Below are 26,335 nucleotides of genomic sequence, written 5' to 3'. Positions count from 1 at the left end.
AATGGGTTTAGATTTTTGGGAAAAGAGCACAAGAGCAACGCTCCAGCAATATCTGGACAACTCAAAGTGAAACAGAAAGTCCATCATCTCAATTTAGACCTCTGAGGTTCCACTTCCACTTCAAATCGTATGTAACTATATGCCAAACCTACACAATTCTACAAGGTATTTGTACGTGCTCATTACCTTCCATATTATTTCAGTAATCCTTGTTTGGTGGCATCTGCCTAACTTCTAGACTAAGCATAGTCTCCCAGGGACCACAATTCACTAAAGTGCAATGACATCAAAGATATGAACCATACATAGAAATGAAGAGAAAAAAAAAAAAAAAAGTTATGTTACAGAAAATATCTTTACTTTCCACCTTACCCAGTTGCAAACATTGACATCTTCAACTTCACTTTTCAATAGCACACATTTTTTTTTATGACAACACACATTCTTACTTACCACAAGAAGACATCATTTGACCAAGACACAAACACCATCACAGTTTATTTCATTATCATGTAACATGTGTAGTTTAATTCAGTGAATAACATTCACATCAATAACCGTCTATTGGCTTTGACTGTGTGTGGTTACCTAATAGTCTTGAATAACTAGTCCATGACCTGTAAAACATGTCTGTTCATGTAAGAAATTAATAATAGAACTTAGTGATAAGAGTACAGATCGAACGTCTGTTGTCATGGGTATTGTAACCATAGTGTTTCTGCTCCCACCATTGTTAGTGAGGCCTAAACCAACGGGGGAGTCAGTGGATTCTGGTATAGGAGGCTTGGCTTAGCTACATCTTGTCCACTTTGATATAGTAACATCTCATCTGTGAATCACTGACCTCTTCACCATTACTCAGCACATTCTGTTCAAAGTAACCGCCCCCTTCTCAGCACAGGGCTATCTTTGGAATGTGTTGGACTTTTCTGGGTTTATTTGGAATTGGCACTTCAGTAACATTAATAGGAACAAATTGCCCCCATGAGTGGTCTGTAGGGGAAAAGGGCTCAAAGCTCTTAGATGAGAGTTTTCATTTATAGATCCCTTCCTGATTTGGGAACGAGTTGTTCTCTTCCTGATTTGGGAATGAGTTGTTTATGTTGGAAACACAGAAGAACAATGACATTATTCCTCAACATTCCTTCATTTTCCAAAGAAAATATATGATGAAGTACTTCACGCTGTGATTATATCTTTAAATAAGGCTAATATAAATACTCTTTGTAATATAATCATAATATACAACAGCAATATCATCTTTTGAAAGAAAAAGAATAATGATAAAAACTTCACACATGTCCACTTTTGCACGGGGGGCACAATTTTAAAATGTCTTTGGATAGATGTCAAAGATTGTCTCTGCAACCTCCATGTGCACATTGAACACTGATTATTCCTAATGACGGACACCGGCTTCATCACTCTGCAGACTCTCACACCCCTGGGGCAAGGAGTGTGAGGCTCCTAAGCTCTACTGTCCTCCTGAGAATAGGACTGGCCAGAGACTAGACACTGTGGGCGGTTTGAGAGTGGACGCTCCCCGAACACAGTCTTTGAAGTGGAGTTGTCAGTCGGAGGGACAACAGAGAGGAGGAAGTGCAGGCTTTTAGGGGTGGGCATCGACGATCGATAATTGATCGATAAGGATCTTGGTCGATCACAAAAGAAAACATTTGGTCGATCACCCAAAAAAATTATTTTTTATTTTTTTGTGATCGACCAAATGTTTTATTTTGTGATCGACCAAGATCCTTATCGATCAATTATCGATCGTCGATGCCCACCCCTACTTTTCACCACAATGGTGAGACACCCTGGGGACACCTAGAGTCTAACGGTTGGACCATTCACACCCACGCAGCCCGCCTTTAGCTTGGCATGGGTTAGCCTCTCTGGTTCATTCATCAAAGGGCATCAAAGAGCTAAAAGCTAGCCTAGTGTTAGCATAGGGTCACACAAGGCTTCACACAAACTCCTCCTCGCACAGGGACTCTCCCACCAACAGGGAGTGTTTGTCGGGCTCGCTGAGGGCCATGCTGTTGAGGGAGTGCTTGTCGGAGCGGAGGGAGTTGATGGAGGCACGGCTGTAGTTGACGATGCGGTCGAGGAGGCTGAGTTTGGGGGAGGGCCGCCGCAGGTCTCCCATGCCGATGTGGACGCTGACGTCAGACAGGCTGCCGGACGGCCTCTTGTAGTCGCCCAGCTTCGCCTCTAGCTTCTCTGCGCTGGGCTTAGTGTAACTGGGAGGGAGGGAGAGGAGGAGAGTGAAGCCACATACACACAAGCCGGGCCCTGAAACCACAAACTGTGGTCATCGTGTTTCATCATCACGCCTCACTTAGACATAGGACTCTGATACTGCACCACGCTCTGCATTCTGGGAGATTCCCAGTTGTTCAAAACCTTTAATCTGGATCAGAATGATGATCCTGATTCTTTTTTTCGCTATCCAGGATCAGATCTTATCTAGCTGATTTTGAGTCTTATAGGAGGGGAAATCAGCCAGCTCGATCTGATCCTGGATAGCAAAAAAACTATCAGGATCATCATTCTGATCCAGATTAATAATTTTGAACAACTGGGCCCTGGAGCTCCACCTTCTCCTGAGGGAAGACTCACCATTTGAGCAGGAGGGAGGACAGCACCACGGAGACTGAAGACAGGGCCATAGCAGCAGAGCCCATCCACGGCTGGAGCACCAGACCCACCGGGAGGAAGACACCTGGAAACAAGCACCACCACCACCATCATTATCATCATCATCATCATCATCACAACCACCACCATCATCACTATCATCATCATCATCATCATCACCACCACCATCATCATCATCATCATCATCACCACCACCATCATCATCATCACCACCACCACCACCACCATCATCACCATCACCACCACCACCACCACCATCACCATCACCACCATCACCATCACCACCATCACCATCACCACCACCACCACCACCACCACCACCACCCATCATCATCAGAAAGGAGACATGTCACCTACACCACACCCCTCTCTGCATAATCCGTTGCCATTTTGGGGTGACACCTACCAGCAGCGATGGGAATCCCAACGATGTTATAGATGAGGGCAAAGACAAAGTTAATCCTGATCCTTCTCACAGTCTTCTTGGACAGGTCGATGCTCGCCACCACATCCATGAGATCATTCTGAGGACAGTGGGGGGGGGACTGTTAAAAGCCATGGACGGCTGGACGGACAAACAGACAAACCAGACCACACAAACCAGACAGGCGGACGGACACACGGACAGACACAGGCAGCCAGACACGCCGGCCCTCTCAGCTCCTCTCACCCTGATCAGCACCACGTCGGCTGCCTCTATGGCAACGTCCGTGCCCGTCCCGATGGCGATGCCCACGTCTGCCATGGCCAGGGCAGGCGAGTCGTTGACCCCGTCCCCCACCATGGCCACCCGCCTCCCCGACGCCTGCAGCTGCTCCACCTTGGCCACCTTGTGGGAGGGCAGCACCTCCGCAAACACCTTCCTGATGCCCACCTGGCAGAGAGAGAGAGAGAGAGAGATTAGATTAAACTTTATTGTTAAACCTTTATTGAGTACCAGACAACAAAATTCAGTTTAGCATCTAACCAGAAGTGCAAATAGTGATATAAAAACATGATAGTGATAGGTACAGTATGGCAAGTATACACAGGTATGTACAGGAGAGGATAGTAGTAAGATATGTACAGTTAAGGTAGCTATGTACAGCATTGTCTATACAGATGTATAAATAGAGGCTATATCAAAAATATGGTATGTGCAAAGGTAGTATTTGTAAACAGTAGTAGCGCCAGAGGGTACTAGGACAGACCAGGGCCCTATTCCACAAAGCTCGATAAAGTTCTAAGCCTCGATAAAGTTCTAAGCCTCGAAAATGTTAGCTTGCGTTCGGTGCCATCAATGTGGCTCAAATAATTCGCTGCTTGGTTGAGCTCCTTCTGAGTCAGATATAATTAGCCTGGTCCCGACCAGGCTAAAACACAGGCTATAGTCATCCGTGCGTCAAAAAAGGCTCACAGGCGGAAACTAAACCCTGAACGAAAGTTCCTCATGTGTCTTTTAGGAAATATTAGTTCCCACTTCACATGAGATAGATAGATTAGATAGTTTGATTAGATAGTTTGACTGTGTGATAGATAGATAATTTGATATTTTGAAAGTGTGATCGATCGATAGTTTGATTGTGTGATAGATAACTTGATATTTTGAAAGTGTGATAGATAGATCGGTAAAAAAAAGAAAAGAAGTGATTGTCTCAACTTGCATTGCCGTCATCACAGCGGTCTAGCTGGCGTAGTGGTTAAGGCTGCGGACTCGAGTTCCAAAGGTTGCGAGTTCGAGACTTGACTAAGTCATTCATTTTTTTTTTTTTTTACATTTAACCGAAGATTTCATGCAAAGGTTTCAAACACCATTGTAATCGTGTCAGTTCTTGTAAATTAGCCTGCACCATAATTTTATAGCCTACATACTTTTTTAGATGAGATTTTAGATTAGATTCAGACAACGAAATGCAGTAAAAAGTGCGCCTGAAGAGGGATTTGAACCACCGATATAAAATGACGAATAAATCCTATGGCAGCGGTTGATACCACTAGGCCATTGTGGCGATATGACGGTTTGTAGCCTGCTGCTGATATCACCACAGTAGTAAATATTCATTTATTAAAATATGAACATATAACAATAACTGGGGCTAGTATGACCTACGCATTTAATCGGTCAGCAATTTCTTGCCAAACCATTTCCCTCGCCTTGTTAATTGCGGCAGTATTGCACTATTTTACATCTTATTTTTCCGTTTTCATAAAAAATCAATAATTCGGAATGCTGCGCAAATGTAGTACCCCTGCAGAGTACCCCTGCAGAGTATCTTCATTTCGACAGATCGACTCTTCTGGGCTGCGTATGTCTGCGTGCACGCGCCCATATCGAAGATTTGTAAGCCTGTCTTCTGTGAACACTGATGACACAAGGCTGATCCTCATTCGAGGAATCACCTGAGGCTTGAATACCAATCTCGAGGTCCCTGAGCGCCGCATTTAATTATAGCGCCGCTATATTAAGCCACCTTTAGTGGAATATGGCCCAGGAGCCACTGTGAGGGAATCAGCTATACGTGTGTGGACACACCACTCAGAGAACATTGTTCCATTATATATTGCTACCTTTTGTTATTATTATGATTACATTGCACTGCAAATTGATATTGATATTACTTGATCATTGAGTTGTTGAGGAGTTGCTTACCCTAAAGCATGTCATTCATTACATTCATGTATATTGTGTAAATGACCATTAAACTTGTGTTTGATAGTGTATGATGGTCTCTTCTAGCATGGCTGTGGAGTCCGATCCGTGTCCGTACCTGAGCAGCGATGGCCCGCGCCGTCTTGCTGTTGTCCCCTGTCATCAGCACCACCTCCAGCCCCATGGCCTGCAGTGTGGCGACCGCCAGCTCCGCCTCTGGCTTCACCGTGTCTGCTATGGCGATCATGGCACACAGCAGACCTATGCACACGCACACGCACGCACACACACACACACACAGGTGAGACCTATGAGACCAGTGATCTATCTACCTGCCTGCCTGCATCTGTCTACACAGTGTTGTGTAGACAGACGCAGTGTTTGTTGAAGTGTTTCCCATAGTGTAATTAGTCCCGCCATAGTGTCATAAGAAAATGTTTTTACATGTGAGCGACTCGGTTTTTGGGATTCGCACTGATCCAGGTCCATATAATGTAGTGCTATCGATAATCGCCATACGATTTAGTGCTGAAAACATTCCCCGCTAGCATCCCCCACCTCCCCCTTTAGAGGGTCCGTGGTCCACCCACCACAGTCTCACAAAATCCTGTGGGAAACATTGAGCTAAAATCAGTCAACATGAGTGAGATGAGGAGCAATGTTTTTTCAGTTGACTGATTTTAGCTCAGTGTTTCCCACTCAAGAAGTGAACGGCGGGACCATTCATTCATTCATTCATTCATTCATTCAAAACACACACATGGGTTTTCACTTCTTCTCGTACATAGTAAAAAAAGAGAAGGACTGAACAGCTGGATTGTATATCCTTGTGTGCCCCCCCCAAGACCCCCCCCCTGGTACTCACTGTCCACGGCCACCAGCACGGCGGTGCGCCCCCTGCGTTCGTGCTCCGTCATGGCCTCATCCACGTCCGCTTCGATCTGCAGCCCGTTCCTCCTCATCCACTCCCTGTTCCCGATCAGCACGGTGTACGACGCTGACTGCACCAGGGCTGCACACACACACACACACACACACAACTTTACTCCCAGTGAGAGTGTCCTCTAGAAAAACAGTCAGCAAAAAACCCTGAAGATCTGGGGAAAAAATGTCTATCGGTTCCTTTCGGATCCAAGTTCCTGATGTTCCGTAGGATCCTGTATCTGTATATTTCTGGGTTTTATGGACTCACAGGGAACGCTAAACTCTAAGTGGACTACATTTCCATACGTACTGAGAGGCTGTGGGTCCATGAGGAGGGGATGGGAGCCTGCCGAGGTCCTGGAGTCTCCGATCTGGACCAGGAGGCCGTTGTGTTGCTGGTGGGGGTCCTCTCCGTCGCTGTCCTCCTGCTGCCTCGGGAGGTTCTCTGTGTTACTGACCTGGCAGCGTAGGCCGCAGCCCGGTACGGCCTGGAAGTCTGCACACGCACCCAAAGACTCCGTGCCCAGCTCCTATACACACACACACACACACACACACACACACACACACACACACGACACACACGACACACACACACATATTTCATCTGGGATTGCAACGTTCATTTCAAACAGACAATTGCGAGTCAGTTGAGGACAGTTTTTAAGTGCTAGTAGGAAGTGACTGACCTGTTTGCAGTACTTGGTGATGGCGGCGCCCAGAGGGTGTTCGCTGTTGTTCTCCGCAGTTCCCACGATGGCCAGCAGGCGGGAGCGAGGCATCCTGTTCCCCTCCACCACGATCTTCACCTGGACCACCTCGGGGGCCCCGTACGTGATGGTGCCCGTCTTGTCGAACACCACCGTCTGGATCTACACAGGGACAGGGTCACCATGACAACACAGTCTGGATCTACACAGGGACAGTGTTACCATGACAACACAGTCTGGATCGACACAGGGACAGGGTCACCATGACAACACAGTCTGGATCTACACAGGGACAGGGTCAATCTACAGCTAAATCTACAGTACATATTGTAAATCTGCTAAATCTACAGTACCTATTGTCATGACTGACATTACTTAGGCTAAATGGATGATGAGGGCTTACAGATGACTAGTTAACGGTGAAACCATATAAACCATTCACTCCAGTCTCCCCTCACCTTGTGTGCCATCTCCAGAGGCTCCCCTCCCTTGATGAGGATGCCGTTCTGAGCGCCCACCCCTGTGCCCACCATGACAGCTGTCGGGGTGGCCAGGCCCAGGGAGCAGGGGCAGGCGATACACAGCACTGTGATGGAGGCCTGGAAGGCGAAGCGGACCACGGCCTCCGCCTTGGAGATGCTCTTATCATAGCCCTGGCACGGAAAGACAAGAGACGTTAATTAAACACGATTTAATTATCCTGCATCCTTCAGTTCGTCCATCTCCTCTGATTTCCAATTGACATGAAAACGATGAAAGAAAACTCCTGTGTAGGCTCCTTCTGTACTGGTCTTATCTCACACCTGCCTGGTGTTTTAAGGGCAGTGCAGATGAATGATTGAGAAGGATGTGTAAGTTAAATGGTATGGGAGAGAGGACACTCACTGGGAAGTACTTCTCCACCAGAGGGAAGTCCATGAAGCCAATCAGGATCCAGGCGAACAGGGTGAGGAGGGAGATGCCCACGATGAAGGGGACAAAGTAGCCACTGATCTGATCAGCAAACTGCTGGATGGGGGCCTGCAGGAGGGGGTGAAAGGTCAAGAGAGGTCAGAGAATCAGAATCGCTTTTTATTACATCTTACTTACAAGTACACAAGAGTAAGATTCTTTGGCTTTGGTTCCTCAACATTGGAAACAAATGCAACACTACCGTGGTCAGAAGGTAGGCCTATTATGTGGGGCTGTTTACATAAAACACAGATGGCATTCACACACAACCTCCCACAGACTTACTCATACTGTGGTTCTTTCTTGACATGCAAGGATCACCTTACCTGTCTTTTAAAAAAGTCAAGTCTTAGATCTGAATTGGATTAACCATTATTCACAGCAAATGTCAGCCCAGGTTAAACCCGTTTCTCCTCCAGGGAACAGGAAAGGAAACATGTTATCATCATCATCATTGAATGAAGTAGAAGCTGCACACTCTAGTTCCAGAGGCTTCTACTTCATTCAATAGTATGCTGCTCCGTCGCCAGCACCTCGCCTACGTTTTCTGCGGTGTGTGTTCTCTTATTTTTCAATGAATCATCATCATCATCATCATCATCATCATCATCATCGTCGTCATCGTCGTCATCGTCACCTCCTCCACCCTCACCTTGGACGTCTGCGCCTCCTCCACCAGTTTGACGATCTGCGACAGGGTGGTGTCCAGGCCCACGTGGGTGGCGCTGACCAGCAGGGAGCCGTTCTGGTTGATGGAGCCGGCGATGACGATGCTGCCCGTCTTCTTCGTCACGGGCATGGCCTCGCCTGGGACACAGGAACGGGTGGATGATGTATGGAATACGGAAACAGCTCAACGGTTATGACTTAATATGGTGGAAACCCCACTTTACTGTTACCAATACGCTTAAGTCCATACCTCATAAATTGCCAGCATGTAAACATAACTGGAGAAGCACTATTTTGGAGATCGGTAAATCATTGGAAACCGTAAAACAGGACGGTGGCTGTTTCACCCCCTAGGTTAACACACACATTAAGCAAGAAAAATGACGAGTGTTGCTACGGTTATGTTTACATGCTGCAATTTATGATGTTCATAGCATATCGCCTAATAGCAATCCTTTCAGAACTGTGTACACGAACAGAGCTCGCTGTTGGATTTCAGACTGGTCAAGTCTGAGTGAGCCCTGGACCCAGTTGCTCAAAACTTTGAATCTGGATTATTTTCTCTGATCCAGGATCAGATCAAGCTGGCTGATTTTCCCTTATAAGACTCAAAATCAGCCAGATAGATCTGATCCAACTGGGCCCTGACTGTTGTTCCACTGTGACCCCCCACCTGTGATCAGTGACTCGTCAGCCATGGAGTGTCCCTCGATGACCCTCCCGTCCACAGGGAACTTCCCCCCGGGGACCACACGGACCACGTCCCCCCTCTGGACCAGTTCTACGTCCACCTGCTCCTCACTAGTGGGGGGGGGGGGGACCGATACACAGTTAATAATAATAATAATAATAATAATAACCTTTATTTGTATAGCACTTTTCCTGCAAACGTTGTTAGTTACCAGTGTCTCCTCTTTCCTATTTCTTTCAGAGATGATTTTTCATACCTAGCTCCGTCACACTATCCACACACACACATTCGATTTCAATGTCACTGGTCTTGATTGACATAGAAGTTCTTGTGTGGAATAAGGTTTTCTATTGTGTTTATTTCATGTAGTATCAGTTGTTCAAGATCAGGCTTGAGGTCAGTTTTGAGTCAATATTGTTGACTGACAAACATCTACACCAGAGTCTGTCGTATGTCGGTGTGGAGAGCATGCAGCGTGAGGGAGCCCGGTGTCCAATTAATCCCACCACCCATGCTCCACCACAGTCCTGTAGCTCCATCTACAGGCCAGACGCTGCGTGCTCCCCACAGTCGGGTACTTCCAACCTCCACAGGAGAGCCTGTTGTATCTGAGGAGTACCTGAGCACAGACATGTCGCTGTTCAGAGTGACCACTGTGGCCTCCGTGGCCTGCAGGGACATCAGCTTCGACAGGGCCTCCGAGGTCTTACTCTGGACGGAAGACACACAAGGAAAGACATTCAAATGGCTGCAACCGAGGCATTCAAGATTCAGTGATGATGGCCTATTTTTAGCAACATCTCCACATCTCTGCACTGTTTCTACACAACAGTGTCATACCTTATATCACAGAGTTGAGATGGTAAAGTCACTCCGGATAAACTCAGTTCAAATACCCCCACCCATCAGCACTGTTGAATTTCTAGCTTTTTTTCCGAGAGAGTCGCTGATTAACATCGGGTATTGGAGGAGACCGCGGGTCATGTTCGGAGCGACTTGAACTGTTTTTCAACAACCCGACCTCTATTTCACTTAGCGACAGACAGACCTCTTGGGGTAACACACATTTCCCTTAGCGACAGGGACATAGCCACCGGTTCTAGAGCCTGGGGTTGACGTACCTTAGCGATCTGCTCCAGCCACCTCCCCAGGGAGATGAAGACAAAGAGCATGGGTGGCGTGTCGAAGAAAGTGATGGGGTTGACCTTGGCCTTCTCCAACATCCCCACCAGGAGGACCACCACGGAGTAGGTGAAGGCGATGGAGGTGGCCAGCACGATCAGCACGTCCATGTTCGCCGTGCGATGCTTGACGGCCTTGTAGGCCTGGACGTAGAAGTAGCGACCTCCGATGAACTGAGGAGAGGAACAACAGACTGTTCAATGTTATGACAGGGGGGAATAGGTGTGTCGGGAGCATGCGCTGTCTGGCCGGTCTTTCAAGCCAGCCGGTCTTCAATCATCCCAATCATCCACTCTCCACCACAGTCCTTTAGCTCCCTCTACAGGCCATATGCCGCATGCTCCCCCACAAGATGCTTCTCTCATTTGATTTGAGCTTGGCATTCATATCTGGGCCAAGAGAGTTTATGGTATCGTTGTGGGCGACGATATAATCATCATATCGATAAGGATTGTTAAGTCAATAACTGCCAAAGAATTCCAGAACACTCACTGCTCTGGAATGCAGAGTGTTTTATTTGGTATTTACCTAGCAACAATACTGTGATTGGCTACAAAATGAAGTATCATCATTTATGCATTTTTGGTGAATAAAGTCACCCCATGGCACTCTCAGTGTTTCCTCTATATGCATTTATTCGAGGCGGGCCGCCACGAATGAATTTCCTCCGCCACTAATTGATTCAGACAGTCCACTTTGATTCAGGCTGCCCAGAAAGGCAGCGAGTTATTATGACCGGAGAACAGAAAAAAAGCAGATTGAAGCTAGATTTAGGCCGCTTCCAGACCAACATTTCGTTACGATTTAGGGCGTAGTTAGTTACAATATGTTACAATGTTGCAATTAACCTCGTCGTTTGTGTTCGCACTGCAATCGAGACTGAATCGCTCTCAACAGGCGCGCGGCGACACGCTTTCAAAACAGTTTTGTGATTGGTCCGAATTTAGTGGGTTTAATCCCGTAAACGTATCCTAATCGAAAATGCAACATCATCAGCGACGACTGTGGGTTATTGCATTTACTGCTGTTCTCTGGTTCATGTTCTTATACCAGTGCTCAGTATAGAGTATTTTAAATGAACTTTCGTAATGTATGTCTCTGATGTTCATGGTCAATTAAATCAGCCTATTTTGTGAAACAAATAATGTTCCCGCTAATGGGTTAACCGAGCATTCTCGCACCTAACGTGCAAGCACCTAGCTTCGAACTATTCATAGCAATATGCGCGGGGCAAAAATAATCTATTGCCTCTAAAATCACCACGAACAGAACGGCGGAGGTACGGGTAAGCAGGGCTCATGTTGGTGTCCTCAAAGGTAAGAGTTGGTTTTCTTTAACTCAACTGATAGCATTACCTTGCTGTTGTTGTTTACCGAATGCTCCATCTGACTGTCACACTGTGATTTTACTTGTGTAAACAGTTAATGAGTAACGTTAGCCGGTTTTGTGCGTGTACTCTCATGTAGGCCTACTTCGTATTAATCTTTCTGTGTGTGTGTGTGTGTGTGTAATGCGCGTTCCGCATGTTCCGCTGCAGCTGTAGGATATATTGGTATTTGATCACCTTCTATATAAAATCACCTGCTCGGCTATAATGACTTAACCGCTATTTAAGAAATTATAATTGTTGCCACCCTCTAGTTTTTGGTGAATTTACGTCTTTGTTTTGAGCGCCAGTGCGCGTTTTATGCGCGTGCACGTTCTGCGCGCGAAGAATGAGCGCTCCGCCACTAATGTGAAAAATCCTGGAGGAAACACTGCACTCTAGAATGTTGACAATTTGGGTGACCTTATTCACCCTTACCAGCTCATTGGCCTTGCGGTTAGAGTGTCCGCCCTGGGATTGGGAGGTCGTGGGTTCGATCCCCGGCCGAGTCATACCAAAGATTATAAAAATGGTACCCGATGCCTCCCTGCTTGGCACTCAGCATTAAGGGTTGGATTGGGGGTAAGACCCTGCGACATATCAGCGTCATGTCCAGGGGGTGTACTTGTACATCAAAGCTGCCACACGCTATGTAAACAGGAGATAGGCTCCTGCCCTAAGGGCTGTTAGGCTTGAGAGAACCATTGGCTCTCAAGGCTACTTACTTATTCACCCTCAGCACTGAATGAGTTAAGCCACATGACTCAACCATCAGTATCGTATATTCCATATACAGTGCCTTCAGAAAGTATTCAGACTCCTTCACTTTTTCCACATCTTGTTGTGTTGTAGACTCAATTTAAAATGGATTCAATTAAAACAATTTTACCATCAATCCACACACAATACCTCAGAATGACACAGCACAAACTGTTTCAGTAAATGTATTGAAATTGAAATACAGAAATACCATCATTTAATCCATGAATTTATTCCATTTTAAATTGAGTCTATAACAACAACTTATGGGAAAAGTGGTCTGAATACTTTCCGAAGGCACTGTACTAAACCACATGACCAGATCCTCTGTACCTGCACGGGGACACAGAAGAGGAAGGAGAGCAGGTTCATGATGGAGAGGCCTGGGAGCAGCTGTCTCTCCAGGAACATGGTGGAGTGGTAGTGTTCCCGGTCCTCCGCCGTGGCGTTGTGGTGGTGGGACATGCTGATCTGGTGGTCCACCACGATCATGTACATCATCATGCCCATCACGGGCACGCAGAAGAACAGGCTGACCAGGAACGACTTCCTCCATCTGGAAAAGAGAAGAGGGCGGGCGTCGGCTTGAGGCGCACACACATATGTGAGAACAGGACAGATGCACAGACAGACAGACTTACTGTTGTATCTCTCTGCTGTGGTCCAGGTGACTGCCAGAGCGGTCCCTCTTTACAAGAGACGCTTCGAACCCCAGATTCTGTCGATGATAGAGACATCACAAGTAAGGGGGTCTTGCTCTTCGGCAATGTGTGTTTAATTGGCATATTTGACAATGTGTGTTTAATGTGGTGTCTGCATAGAATCACCTTGCTCTCAAACAAACAAACACATGACATAAGAGGGAATGGATGACTACCTTGATCAGCTTGAGGACATCTCGCGGTCCCGTTACCTCCGGATCATACTTGATGTGGGCTTTGTTGGTTGCCAGGGCGACAGAGGCATAGACGATGCCTTTCTCTTTCATGAGACTTGATTCGATTTTGTGAACGCAGGAGGCACACGTCATTCCTCTGACCTGGAGGGGATGTGGAGGAGGACAAACACAAACGGTGCGGTAGTGAAACAGACGGCATGTTGATGCAAACAGTAGCCCCGCTATTCATTGCTCCGACCAAGTCTCAAATTCGTGACCTCTGACTTGCCAACTCAACAATACCCTTTGTACAACCTGCTGCACTAGCAATTCAACAGTGCGGGTATTTGAATTTGAGGAGTGAGTTTTACCATCTCAACGCATTTACAGTAGCACAACAGTAGTGTTTCTGTCGTGTATTTGTCTCGTCAAGAAAAAAGACAAGATAAATAATATATATATATATGCCTTTATATATATTCTATATAGAAGACCGAATGTCCTCCACATGAACAGGACCACATGGTCTGGTGATCAGAATCAGAATGCTCACCACTAGTTCCAGGCTTCCGTCCGAGCCTTCATAGTTCTCCATGACGGTGGCGGTGAACCCCAGCTCTCTCACACACTCTGCCACCTTCAGGGGGTCGATGGCGTCAGGGTTATAGCGCACCTCCGCTTTGCTAGCCATTAGAGCCACCAGCACAGAGTAGATACCTACAGACCAAAACCATGACGTTGTAAAACAATGTTCACTGAGTATTTTATTGCATTGTGAACCTTACATTGACACCGTAAAAGCTATTGTGAAAGGTACGCTCTATGTATTCAATTCCTTAACTGTACATAGCTTACTACTATCCTCTCCTGTATATACCTCTAACTACCATGCTTGCCATACTGTACCTATCACTATCATGTTTTATATCACTATTTGCACTTCTAGTTAGATGCTAAACTGCATTTTGTTGTCTGGTACTTGTACTCTGGAATGACAATAAAGACTAATCTAATCTAATCTAATGTAATCAAATTCAAGTCCAAGCGGATCCTAACAACCTCCATTAGTGCTAGCGATTCTAGTCTCACCGTGTTCAGTTTTCAGGTTCCTCTCGATGTTGGCCACACAGGAGGCGCAGGTCATCCCCCCTATCTGGATGAAGCATTTGGCGTGGCTGTTGGTGGCACCTTTGGCCCCCGGCACTGGGCCTCTCTCTGGGTCGCTGTCCGACTCCTTCTCCCTGACAGACACCGGGGGGACGCTCGGGGACGCGGGAGCGCTGAGACCTGGCACCAGGGAGTTGGTTTCTGAAGACAACAACAGCTTATTAGAAAATATGTTATGTCAATATACCCGGCTACAGTAAAAGTATATATAAAGTATATATAAAAAAACATAAAAAGTTAGAGACAAGATAAAAGTTTAATCGATATTAATTACAATCTGTGGGAACTAAGACCTATGGTAAACAAATGCGGTCAATCATTTTTCTATGACTGTTTTGATTATGCAACTCGAGTCATTCATTAAATACAGTTTTCCTGCTTCATGGAGAGAACATGCGTATAGACTGACCAGGCAAGGAGAGAACATGTGTATAGACTCACCAGGCAAGGAGAGAACATGCGTATAGACTCACCAGGCAAGGAGAGAACATGTGTATAGACTGACCAGGCAAGAAGAGAACATGTGTCTAGACTCACCAGGCAAGAAGGCATCAAAGCCCATGTCCTCTATAGCTTCCCTCAACTCCTCTGGTGCGGTTAGTAGAGGGTCGTACTCAAACGCCCCTCTGTGATTGGCCAGAGACACCTTGGCTGACCTCACCCCCTTCCTCTGAGACAACATCCCTTCGATGGACTGCACACAGGACCCGCACGTCATGCCCTCGATGTGGATGTGAGCTACGGCCGACAGGGGCTGGCTGACGCAGGGCTGGGGGGCCGTGAGCTGGGCCTGAGGTGGTGCTGCCGGTTGTGACGGTGGTGGTGACAGTAAAGGAGGGGGGTTGGGTGCTGTGGATGTTGGACTATGGGCTCCAGTAGAGCCCCAGGGCTGGGTCTTGAAGGTCCCCGGTGGCAGGGCCTCGATGGCCTGCTGCAGCTGGGGGACCGTGACCTTGTGGGGGTCGTAACGGATGGACGCGCTCTCCTTTTCCAGGAAGACTTCCACCGAGGACACTCCGGGCAGCTTGGCCACATTGTCCTGGATGTTCACCACACAGGAGCGGCAGTGCATGCCCGTCACCCTGAGGGTGGTCTGGGCTGAGACTGGTGATGTCTTGGTCTCTCCTGGATCCGCCGGGGGCAAGAGCGTCGACCTGGTGGGGGTGCCTAGTAATCGCTCGACCTCACTGATGGACAGCTGTAAGGGGCGGGGCTTGGACTTGACAAAGGCCTTAAAGCCTGCCACTGCAATTTGGCTGATGATGTCGTCGAGCGTGATGAGGTAAGGCAGGTAGACCACTGTGGCTTCCTGAGAGTCTAAAAGTACTGGGAGGGAATCAAACACAACCAGCAGTCAGGACAGGCCAGCCAGGGACATACACAGAGGAGGGGGGCACTAAGTTCTGGGTCCAGTTGTTAAAAACTTTTCATCTGGATCAGAATGATCACGATTCTTTTTTGCTATCCAGAACCAGATCTATCTGGCTGATTTTGAGTCGTATAGGGGAAATCAGACAGCTCGATCTGATCCTGGATCAAAGAAAAGAATCGGGATCATTCTAATCCAGATTAAAAGTTTGAACAACTGGACCCTGGAGATACATTTCAAATAGGAAGACAAAAATCTAGGTCACTCATGTCAGGAAAGGGGGATATTCTTGTGATTCATTTCAGCGTTTCAACGGAAACATACAAAATGTTTAGCAGTCTATTTACTATTTAGCCTGATACTGGACTCTATCCAGATGCCATCCAGTGAGTACTACAACCGCACTCATATCTCTACACTAGTATGTCATGTTAGTTAACTAGGTCAGAGTCATAATCAAAGAGAGCATATTCATCAGCAGATGGTAACACAAAGCCCTATCTGTTGCATCACTATTCATTTTCCATAAAACCTGGGGTGACTCAAAAACTCACCTTTGATCTTCTCAATCCCTTTGAGTTTCCCGATCTTCCCTTCAATGGTGGTGGTACAGGAGAGGCAGGACATCCCCTCCACCCGCATCTTCACCAGCTCCACCCCTCCCCCTGGGCTGCGAGCTGAGCCTGGGGGGGGTGGGGCCTTTTCTGTAGGGCTGTTGGGTGTGGGGACCTCCAGAGGGGCCAGGCTGCTCACCACCTCCCCCAGCAGCAAGGCACTAGTCAGGGAGGGGATGAAGGTGACCGAGAGACCCTTTTGGTCCTGGCTCTCCTGGACCTCCAGGACCCCCTGGACCTGGGACAGTCTGGTCCGTGCCTCCTGCTGGGCTCCAGGGCTCAGGCCCGAGGTTAGGACTAGCTGAGTGTCTGTGGGGACAGCCGTGGCCGTGCTGGACTCGGAGAGGAGGGACTCAAAGCCCATGTCCTCGATGGATTCCGCCAGAGACTCCGGGCTCTGAAAGCTGTGGTCAAATATGACCGTGGCATTCTTCAGCTCCAAGGACACCTGAGGGAGGAGACAAACAAAGTTCAAACTAAAATATATTCTTAAAAAAAAAAAAAAAAACTTTCATCAAGATCAATGTCTGTACAAACTGAACAGTAGTAGGCTACATACAGTGCCCTCCACAATTATTGGCACACCTGGTAAAGATGAGTAAAAAGGGTTATAAAAAATGAACCTTTTCGTGAATTAGCTTAATGTCAAAGAAAAGAGAAACATCCAACCTTTAATTGAAGTAAATTTATTCAGAGAAAAAATAAACTGTCATCAAGATGATATATTTATTATATTCAATTATTGGTTTTCAATTATTAGAAATTGTGATGAACAAAATGTAACTGAAGCATTTTTTACATTTATATTTTACTTTTTAAAGTTCTTCTTCGGCGTATGGGTTGTTGTTTTCCTCTCCACTCCACCAGGCTCGGGGCCGAGGGGCTACCCTTTTACCACCCCGAGACCTGGTTGAGGGGCTCACCCGGGCTATATTTCTGGACACCCCTCCAGAAGCCACGTCATCGTCTCGTCATCTAATACCGACAGACCATGCATCCCGTTGGGTGGGTGGTACACCGGGCAATCCAGGATAACATGGTCTGCGGTTTGGTCCTCTGCACCACACTCGCACGACGCATTTGGGGCCAAGCCCCATCTGTGCATTGATGAGCGGAAACGCCCGACGCCGGTCCGGAGACGATTGAGCCTCACCCAGGATAGCCTTGGCAAGTCCATCCCGAGGGGCTCAGGGCCGGCGACTGGGATGTGGTCGCGGAGTTTGGAGGTGTTTTTATTTATTTATTTTTTATTTTATTTAACCTTTATTTAACCAGATATGTCGGTTGAGAACCAATTCTCATTTGCAACGACGATCTGGCCAATTGGCAGAACAGAGGCAAGTCAGTACACAGAACACAACACAGTATATACGATACAAAACACGATATATACAATATAAAACATGAGTGCAATACACAAGTATCAAAAATATCTATACATTACAGCAGGGGGAAGTTATCTTAAAAGCAAGTGCAGTGATCCGAGACAACATCTGAAAGTGAGTGTTTAAAAGTGGGTAATGCTATAAAAGTGGTGAGTTTTAATTAGTGTTTGCCTCCCACTCCACGCGCCACATATAATCCGCCCATCCTGCCGCACTGATGTTAAGATCTCTGCATTGCTGCCTGAGATCCTGTGCGGCAGGCACAAGTGGGTGTCTCGACTTGAGACGCCGGGAGGGCTCCGCTGTTATAGTGAGCCTATCATGGAGCAGATGGTTATTAAGCTCCATGGCCCGGCAGGCGAGACGTGCTGTGGCTCCCATGCGGCGGAGGCCTGCGGGCTGGATGCCTGCTAGGATGGGAAGGTTGTCCATGGGGGTAGGACGCAGGCATCCTGTCACAATGCGCAAGGCTTCGTTTATAGGCGAGTCGATGAGGCGGGTGTGGGCACTGCGACACCATACTGGGGCGCAGTATTCACTAGTTGAATAAACGAGGGCTAGGGCTGCTGTGCGCAAGGTCCTTGCGCCGGCGCCCCAGCCCGAGCCAACCAGTCGCCTCATCAACGCCACACAAGCTGTGTGAAAAGTTTTAAAGTTAATTAGAGTGTTTAGGAACTTTCAAGCAGTAATCCATGACTTTCTGTTTCACTGGGGTATAAATTGTGTTGAGCTTCATAAGTCAGGGAATGGCTATAAAAGAAATAGCTACTCACATGAAAATGCCCATATCTAGTATCGTTAGGCCAATACTTTAAAAGTTCAAAGCAACTGGAACTGTTACAAACTTGCCTGGAAGAGGACCCAAGTTTATTTTGCCCCCACGCCCAGTGAGGAGGCAAAAGAGGCAAAAAAAATCCCCAAGGATCACTGTTGGAGAATTATAGAGGAGAGTAGCGTCTTGGGGTGGTGCTTTTCCACTACGTTGCAGACCTGGTGCTGACCTAGGTCAGCCCGCTTCGGTCCCCTTTTCCATTCGTCGGTCCGGGTCGCTTCAGTCCTAGGTCCCAGGTACCACATCCGAGCAGGGACCTGGGACCTGGGACCTGGGACGCACGCAGTGACGTGTGACGCTGCACACCGTTGATTGGTCAATGGACAATCGTCATCCCATGTCCCATCCCATATTATTTCTTCACAACCGCCATCTTGAAAATACCACATTCACTAGGAAAATGTCACTACATTTTCTGTAATAGCTTATTAATAAAGATTCGGAAAATTATTCTGACCATCGTATTATCTTAGTTTAATGTCATTTCAATGAATCATATAACTTTTATTTACAACAAGCACAACACAAAAATCGCTATTATGCACCGTGTTTGTCCGTGAATAACACCGGCTGTGGAGGTGGTAAAAAAACACAATACTCCTTTGCTAACTTCACCATCTGTCTACGGTCATTTTGAGCCCTTAACCACCGCGCTGACACCCCGAGAAGTTATGCCTTTAACCGTAAACTCGATGAACCGGGAGTTCGCCCGCAGCCGTCCAGCCATTTTCACCATTCACTCATGAGTCAAATGCCGGTTTTAACAGGGAATTCGCTCCGCGCTGTGTCCACGGTGATAGGAGTGGAGGATCGACTCCATTCAAAAACGTTTGAATTCCCTGGCTTCTCCTCTTTCCGGACACGTTTGAATTGTTATCCTAACCCCCGGTAAACCGAAGTTATTAACCCGCAAACGGCACCGTGTTTGTCTGTGAATAACACCGGCTGTGTCAAATTCCGGTAGATTCGCGTCTTGTCGCTGTTTCCCGATGATGATACTACAGTTCATAAAGCAGACAAGTGAAGGCAGTGGTTTTAAGGGTTCAAAAAACATGACTTTATTATGTGTACATAGCTTCCTCTCTCTCTTTCTCTTTCTCTCCAAAAAAATCACTGCTGTTGCTGTGTACACCCGGAAGCTTTTTGCCAGGCTGCGTGTGACGCGTAACTCCGCCTACTATCCTCTACTCCTCCTACTAGTCCGGGTCGGTTTGTGTATAATGGAAACCAGAACAGATCAAAAGTGACCCGACCTGACCCGACCCGATCCGACCTGACCCGACCCGGGCCGACATATGGAAAAGCGGCTCAAGTCTCCAAAACTACCATTAGACACCACCTCCATGCCAACAAATAATTTGGAAGGCATGCCAGAAAAAAAACTTTCCTTTCATTTCACCACAAACGTAAGAGCCTGGAATATGATAAACGCTACTGGAACTTTGACTGGACCCGTGTTCTATGATCAGATTAAACTAAAATTGTGCTTTTTGGCAACAAACACTCAAGGTGGGTTTGGCGTAAAAAGAAGGATGGCTATACCGAAAATAACCTGATCTCCACTGTTAAGTATGGTGGAAGTTCTGTGATGTTGTGGGGCTGTTTTTCCTCCAAAGGCCCTGGGAACCTTGTTAGGGTGCATGGCATCAAGCATGAAATACCAAGACATGTTTAATCTAATCTGGCTGCCTCTGCCAAGAAACTAAAACTGGGTCGTCATTGGATCTTCCAGCAGGACAATGATCAAAAACATAGGCTACATGCAAATGAACACAAACATGGTTCACTGAACACAAAATTAAGCTTCTGCCATGGCCATGTCAGTCCCCTGACCTCAACCCCATTGAAACTTGTGGGCTGAGCTGAAGAGAAGAGTGCACAAGAGAGGACCTAGGACCCTGGATGATCTGGAAAGATTCTGGAAAGAGGAATGGTCTCAGATGCCTTGCTCTTATTCTCCAACCTTATTAGATGTTACAGGTCCTGTTTTATTGGCAAAGGGAGTTTGTACAAAGTATTAAATGCCAATAATTGTGGCACACATGATTTTGTTAGAAATAATTATTTCTTGATGACAGATTTTTTAAAATGTACTTAAATTTAAGGATGGATGTTTCTCATTTGTGTGACATTAAGCTTATTCACCAAAAGGTTAACATTTTATATCCCTTTTTACTCATCTTTACTTAATACATAATTGTGGAGGGCACTGTAGATGTGATAAAAATTCCCATACCGAGTCATGCCCAGTCATAAAACTGCTGTGATTGCTTTTGTAGAGCACTAGATACATAGACAAATATATAGGCTACATCAGCGGTTCCCAACCTATGGGCCGCGGCCCACTGGTGGTCCGTGAGAGTACTGCAAGTGGGCCGCCAAATCATGGGCAACATTTTTTTTGACGTTTTTTTGTTACAAAAATGTTTTAATTTTAAAAAGATAAAAAATCTTGGATTGAACAGCCTTGATCGTATTGTGTGTGGTGTGCACCGATATTTCCATCCGAAAAGAAGAAGTCAGCTCGCTTCTTGATTGGCTACATTCCATCCCGGACTCGCGGGACTCGCTTTTATTTTTTAGCCACGCTCCCTCTAGTTTTTGGTCAAATTACGTCGTTGTTTTGAGCGCTCGTGCGCGTTTCATGCGCGTGCATGCGGGAAAAAAGTTGCGCGCTGCTGAGTGGGCCGCGAATACTGGACATATCTGTAAAGTGGGCCGTGAGTCATAAAAGGTTGGGAACCGCTGGGCTACATAATCACACTGCCAGTGGAAAGATAAACCTCATACAATGGCACATGACCAGGAAGCTGTTATGGTGACATGCAGTGACATACATTCCTGTGCTTGCACAATACCTTTACTGTCTGACATCAATGACATTTTACAACACAATACAGTAGAAGATGAGCCCATTGCCCTTTGAGGCTTAAATCCTGTCCCAGCAACACAATGAACTCACTGCTCTTTTACACAGAACAAACTTGTGATTCCCTGATGGTGTCACGTGACCACTCAGCACTGACCCCGCCACGAGTTAAAACCACAGGAGGGAATTGCGTTCACATGTGGGAGAGAGCGAGAGAGGGAGTATATACTTAAGTTTGTTGAGCGAGAGAGAGAGAGAGAGATAGATAAGGGAGGGGCAGAAGACAACCCTTACAACAAAAATCACTTGAATCTTCACTAGTATCAGATACTGAATGCCCTTTAAGACACTAATGACATTTCCTATGTCTGCAAGCTGGTCATGGACCTCCAGTGACAGTCCGGTAATGGCCACTGTTCTGTCAGGACTACACACTATTACATTATCTCCTCATTGGCCTGCGGGGTAAACACACAATAAGGCAAAGGGCAGGCCATATTTAGGCTGATGCAGTAGGAGTCTCACAGCTGTTTACCCTCAATTACACCCACTACCCCTGAGGGAAGAAGTGGCAGGGACAAATCAAACCTTACAGCTAGGAGACATTGAGTGCCTTTTGTAAAGGACATATGCATGTGAAGTCACACATGTCATGACCAGTTTTATTAGGCTATTCTTCCAATGTTCCGTTAGTTTCACATCTAGTTTTCAAAATGCTGGCATAGGCTAGACGACTGATTCCACTTCCTAAAATCTGATATGAAGTTTGCTGTAGTACAAATATTACAATTTGACTGAAGAAATTGAAGATCAAAACACAGCCAGGTAAGGCCTAGTGATAATAGAATCAATATGATCACCTGTGTTGTGTTCTTATCTGACTCACCTTAATGTGAATGACTCCTGGCAGACCCCCGATGCGCTGTTCTATGGACTGGACGCAAGAGCCACAAGTCATGCCCTCCACACCCAGCAACACTGAGCACAGTTTGGCTTTCAGCGTCATCTTTCTTCAGTCTAACACACCAAGAGAAAAGGAGATGCTCAAACAAACAAGGAAAGCATGTTGCAGTTCAGAAAGTAAACAAACAAACAAAGGGAACAGTATCAATCAGAGCAGAACAAGGATGGCATTTCACTTCCTGAATTGACATGGACTGGTAGAAGCAAAGGAAAGACAAAACATATTCAACTCAAATAGTCGTCAAAAGATCCCAGTGCAGTGGATTCACTGTAAATGCGTCACACACACACACACACACACACACACACACACACACACACACACACACACACACACACACACACACAATGTAGGAAAGCCTGCCCACATATTCAACCTACTTAACAAGAATACATGTATTCTGTATGTATCAGTATCACACACCTTCATCTAAATGATTCCCAACAACAAACCTAGTAGTTAGTTCCCAAAAGCTCAGGTTAGTGACAGAGAAGAAGAAGTAGAAGGAGGCTAGGAGAAGATCCATGCCAAACTAAGCCACTCTGACCATCACCTGTGTCGCAACAAGTGGGAGACAGACAGTCCTCACACAACAGCCACTGAGACAGAGTGAAGCCAGAAGGATAATAATACTACTAATAATAATACATATTAGATAGAGAACGGTACAGAAACAGACTGGTAAACGAGAGAGAGAGTCTAAAGATAGCTACTAAATGATTTGGAAGGGGACATTTCGATCCGGCTAACTTTCCACAGGCTAATCCCTTCCAGAACATCCCAAACCAAAGGCACATCGTGGCACCTCCTCTACAGACAAGCTAAGCTAGGGCACATTTTGCTGACCCTTTATGAACATAATCATGTCTAGCTTTGGTAACAATGTCTTCATTCGCCATAGATTAACGACTCACCTTTTCTGGAAGAAACATCTAAAGAAGTGTGAAAGTTGGGGAGCGTATCAACGTTGCAAAGGGGGTGTTTTCTGTCGTTTGGGGGGAAAAGTAGCTAGCTAATTTACTATTAGCTTAGATTAATGTTAGGTAAATGATGTTACCTCGCACTAGCTAGCGAGTGAGCAGTCTCCTTTTCCTCCCGAAAACGTCTGTCACCATGACCAGACTGGCTCTGTTAAAAACACGGACCACAATATTTATCGCCAAATTATTTCCTGTCTGTATTTAAAAAAAACAAAAAAAAACTGGTTTGTTCATGGTGACTGTTCCTGCCTTGTTCACGCGGTTCAAACTGCGAGATATTTGCGCAGGAGAAGGAGGGAGGGGGGGTGTTTTGGCATAGAGCCTAGTACCCAGTGGCATCATATCCTCTCTTTTTCTTCTTCATTGATCCAGGGATTCCGAAACACAGGATAGAAACGATGCCATAAATGGGCAGGTACATTACATCATAACTATCCATGTAATGTACCTTCACTCCGCCTGCATTCAAGCCTTACAACTGCTTTCTACAAAGCAACTGATCACAGCAGCAGAGACAAAAGCTTTACATCCATGTGGGTGTAAACAGATATGTTGTTGTTGTACAACTAATGTGGGTGGGGGTAGGAAGCTGAACATTTACACTCACTCATCCATTCATAACTAATGTTCTCTATGTTCTCTCTTACCCAGAGATACCCACAGACCCTACATGTTCAAAATCAGTTTTTTGCTCGAATTTCATCCCTCATCTTTCATTACAAAACGTGTCAACCAAAGCAGTTCTCTCTTGTCTGCCAGCCCACAGCTAGGTTACTGATGACCTGCTTCATTTAGGATTACAGTTTGTTGAACTGTTGAGAGTTTACCTGTATGGAGCACAGATTCACTAGAATGGGAGACAGCTTTATGCTCGAAGGGAATGATTTGTCAACACGTAAACGTGTGTATGTATGTATGTATGTATGTATGTATGTATGTATGTATGTATGTATGTATGTATGTAAGTATGTATGTATGTATGTTTGTGTATATACATAGGTATGTAGTATATGTATCTGTGTATGTATATATACCTAACCCTATATATATAAACTCCTCAAAAAAAGTTTGGAAACGTTATTTCAGTCGATTCTTCCTCCCCTTTAATAATACCAATTGGTATTGTATTTTATATCGTTGGAAAGCCTGATTAGTCACCTTTACAACGAGGTACAATTCGTGGAATGAGTAACACAGCTAAACGTGTGGGTAGCGGCCCAAAAAATGTCCCCTGCAATATTCTTCTGTTGGTATTCAAGTTGTACCTCGTTGTAAAGGTGACTAATCAGCTTTCCAACGATATAAAATACAATACCAATTGGTATTGTAACGATCCTGTATGAGGCCCGTTAATAGCTCCACCAAGGGAGTTAACTCTCTTGGTCTAATGGTTAGCGCGGCCGGCGGTTATGTGGGAGGTCGGGGTTCGACTCCCGCATGGGGCGAGTTACACTACCAAGTCTCCGTTCGCTACACTGGTGTCAGAAAGTTGGGATGGAAGGAAGGCCATCGGAGAGGCGTGTCCACGTGAGGGACTTGACATAGTGAAGCGTGAGGGCACGCTCTCCCGAACGGTGAGGATAGTGTAACGATCCTGTATGAGGCCCGTTAACAGCTCCACCAAGGGAGTTAACTCCGTTCGCTACAGTATTATTAAAGGGGAGGAAGCCCGGGCTGGCCCTGTTCTTTGGCGCTTTTCCATTTGTCGGCCCGGGTCAGCACGGCACGGTTCTTTAGCTACCCTTCACGAGCAGGAACTACATGGCCGAAAGGTACTTTTTGGCCAGGCTGCGTGTGACGTGTGACGCTGCACACCGTTGATTGGTTAATGGAAATCGTCATCCCATGTTCATAGATTTCTCAACAGATTTCGCTCTCGGAAAATGTCACTTACTGTTTCTGTAATAACGTATTAATAAAGATTAGAAAAATTATGATAACCATCGTATTATCTTAGTTTAATGTAATTTCAATGCATCATAGAACTTTTATTTACAACAAGCATAACAAAAAAAATCGCTATTATGGCGATGTCCTGTGCTTATGCTGTTCCTCAGTCCAGCGGCAGTCAAATGCGATCTATTCTTGCCAATTCCTTATTACCAGTGGAAAGGGGGATGGCTAAAACACTTTGAATGGAATAGATAGGACTTTCCGTTCAATGGAGGAAGCATGATACTTGCGAGTTCATCTCGCTTTCCCCCCCGTTGATTTATTAAACAATCTAAGCAATCTAATCAAAGCAGTTGTTATTATGTCATATTATTGATGGATGTGCCATTTTTGATGGAGAGCAGTGAGCGGATGACTGGTTGTGAGCATGTATTTGACTAATGCCGATAGATTCGCGTCTTGCTCCGAAACCGGAGCTGTCTACAGCAGATTCTACAGCGTTCCTTCAAACTATCGTAATTCATGAACTATATGCCCAATCTAAAAAATTCAAACAGTTTCTGAAAGCAGAGAAGTTGCACTTTTTGAACAGTTTAACTTTTTTAGGCTTATTACGGTAGTTCACCAACAAAAAAAAGCACAGTGCTCAAAGTGTCAGGAGAAATAAAAATAGAATCGTGTCGGCATTTCATGTCGGCATTTCCCTGGTTGCGAGATCTAAACTAGTCTACTAGAACTGAAAGCGGCAAGTAACAGGCACTTAACGTTACATGTTGTAAGGCTGATCTGTGCACGATAGTGCTGCATTTTGACATAATTCTTATCGCATTTTCCCCCGCTGAT

The 26,335-nt window shown here is 46.1% G+C and overlaps 1 protein-coding gene across 1 annotated transcript; it reads right to left on the bottom strand.

Moving 5' to 3' along the window:
• Positions 1 to 1,848: 1,848 nt before the first annotated feature.
• Positions 1,849 to 22,661, bottom strand: atp7a (ATPase copper transporting alpha; the record flags this gene model as incomplete). The annotated part of the gene is made up of 22 exons (XM_080525377.1): positions 1,849 to 2,243; positions 2,623 to 2,725; positions 3,068 to 3,185; positions 3,332 to 3,535; positions 5,409 to 5,551; positions 6,156 to 6,302; positions 6,525 to 6,744; positions 6,904 to 7,086; positions 7,383 to 7,577; positions 7,810 to 7,944; positions 8,528 to 8,682; positions 9,218 to 9,345; positions 9,855 to 9,946; positions 10,357 to 10,590; positions 12,876 to 13,098; positions 13,184 to 13,260; positions 13,420 to 13,581; positions 13,973 to 14,136; positions 14,509 to 14,727; positions 15,124 to 15,912; positions 16,510 to 17,017; positions 22,542 to 22,661. The coding sequence occupies 22 exons, from the start codon at positions 22,659 to 22,661 to the stop codon at positions 1,967 to 1,969; spliced, it is 4,596 nt and encodes a 1,531-aa protein (XP_080381503.1). The 3' UTR covers positions 1,849 to 1,966.
• Between the last annotated feature and the right edge of the window lie 3,674 nt (positions 22,662 to 26,335).

This window comes from Nansenia antarctica, assembly GCF_963989245.1.
Source record: "Nansenia antarctica genome assembly, chromosome: 3".
Classification (NCBI taxonomy): Eukaryota; Metazoa; Chordata; class Actinopteri; order Argentiniformes; family Microstomatidae; genus Nansenia; species Nansenia antarctica.
This window is presented reverse-complemented; position numbering and strand designations above follow the sequence as displayed.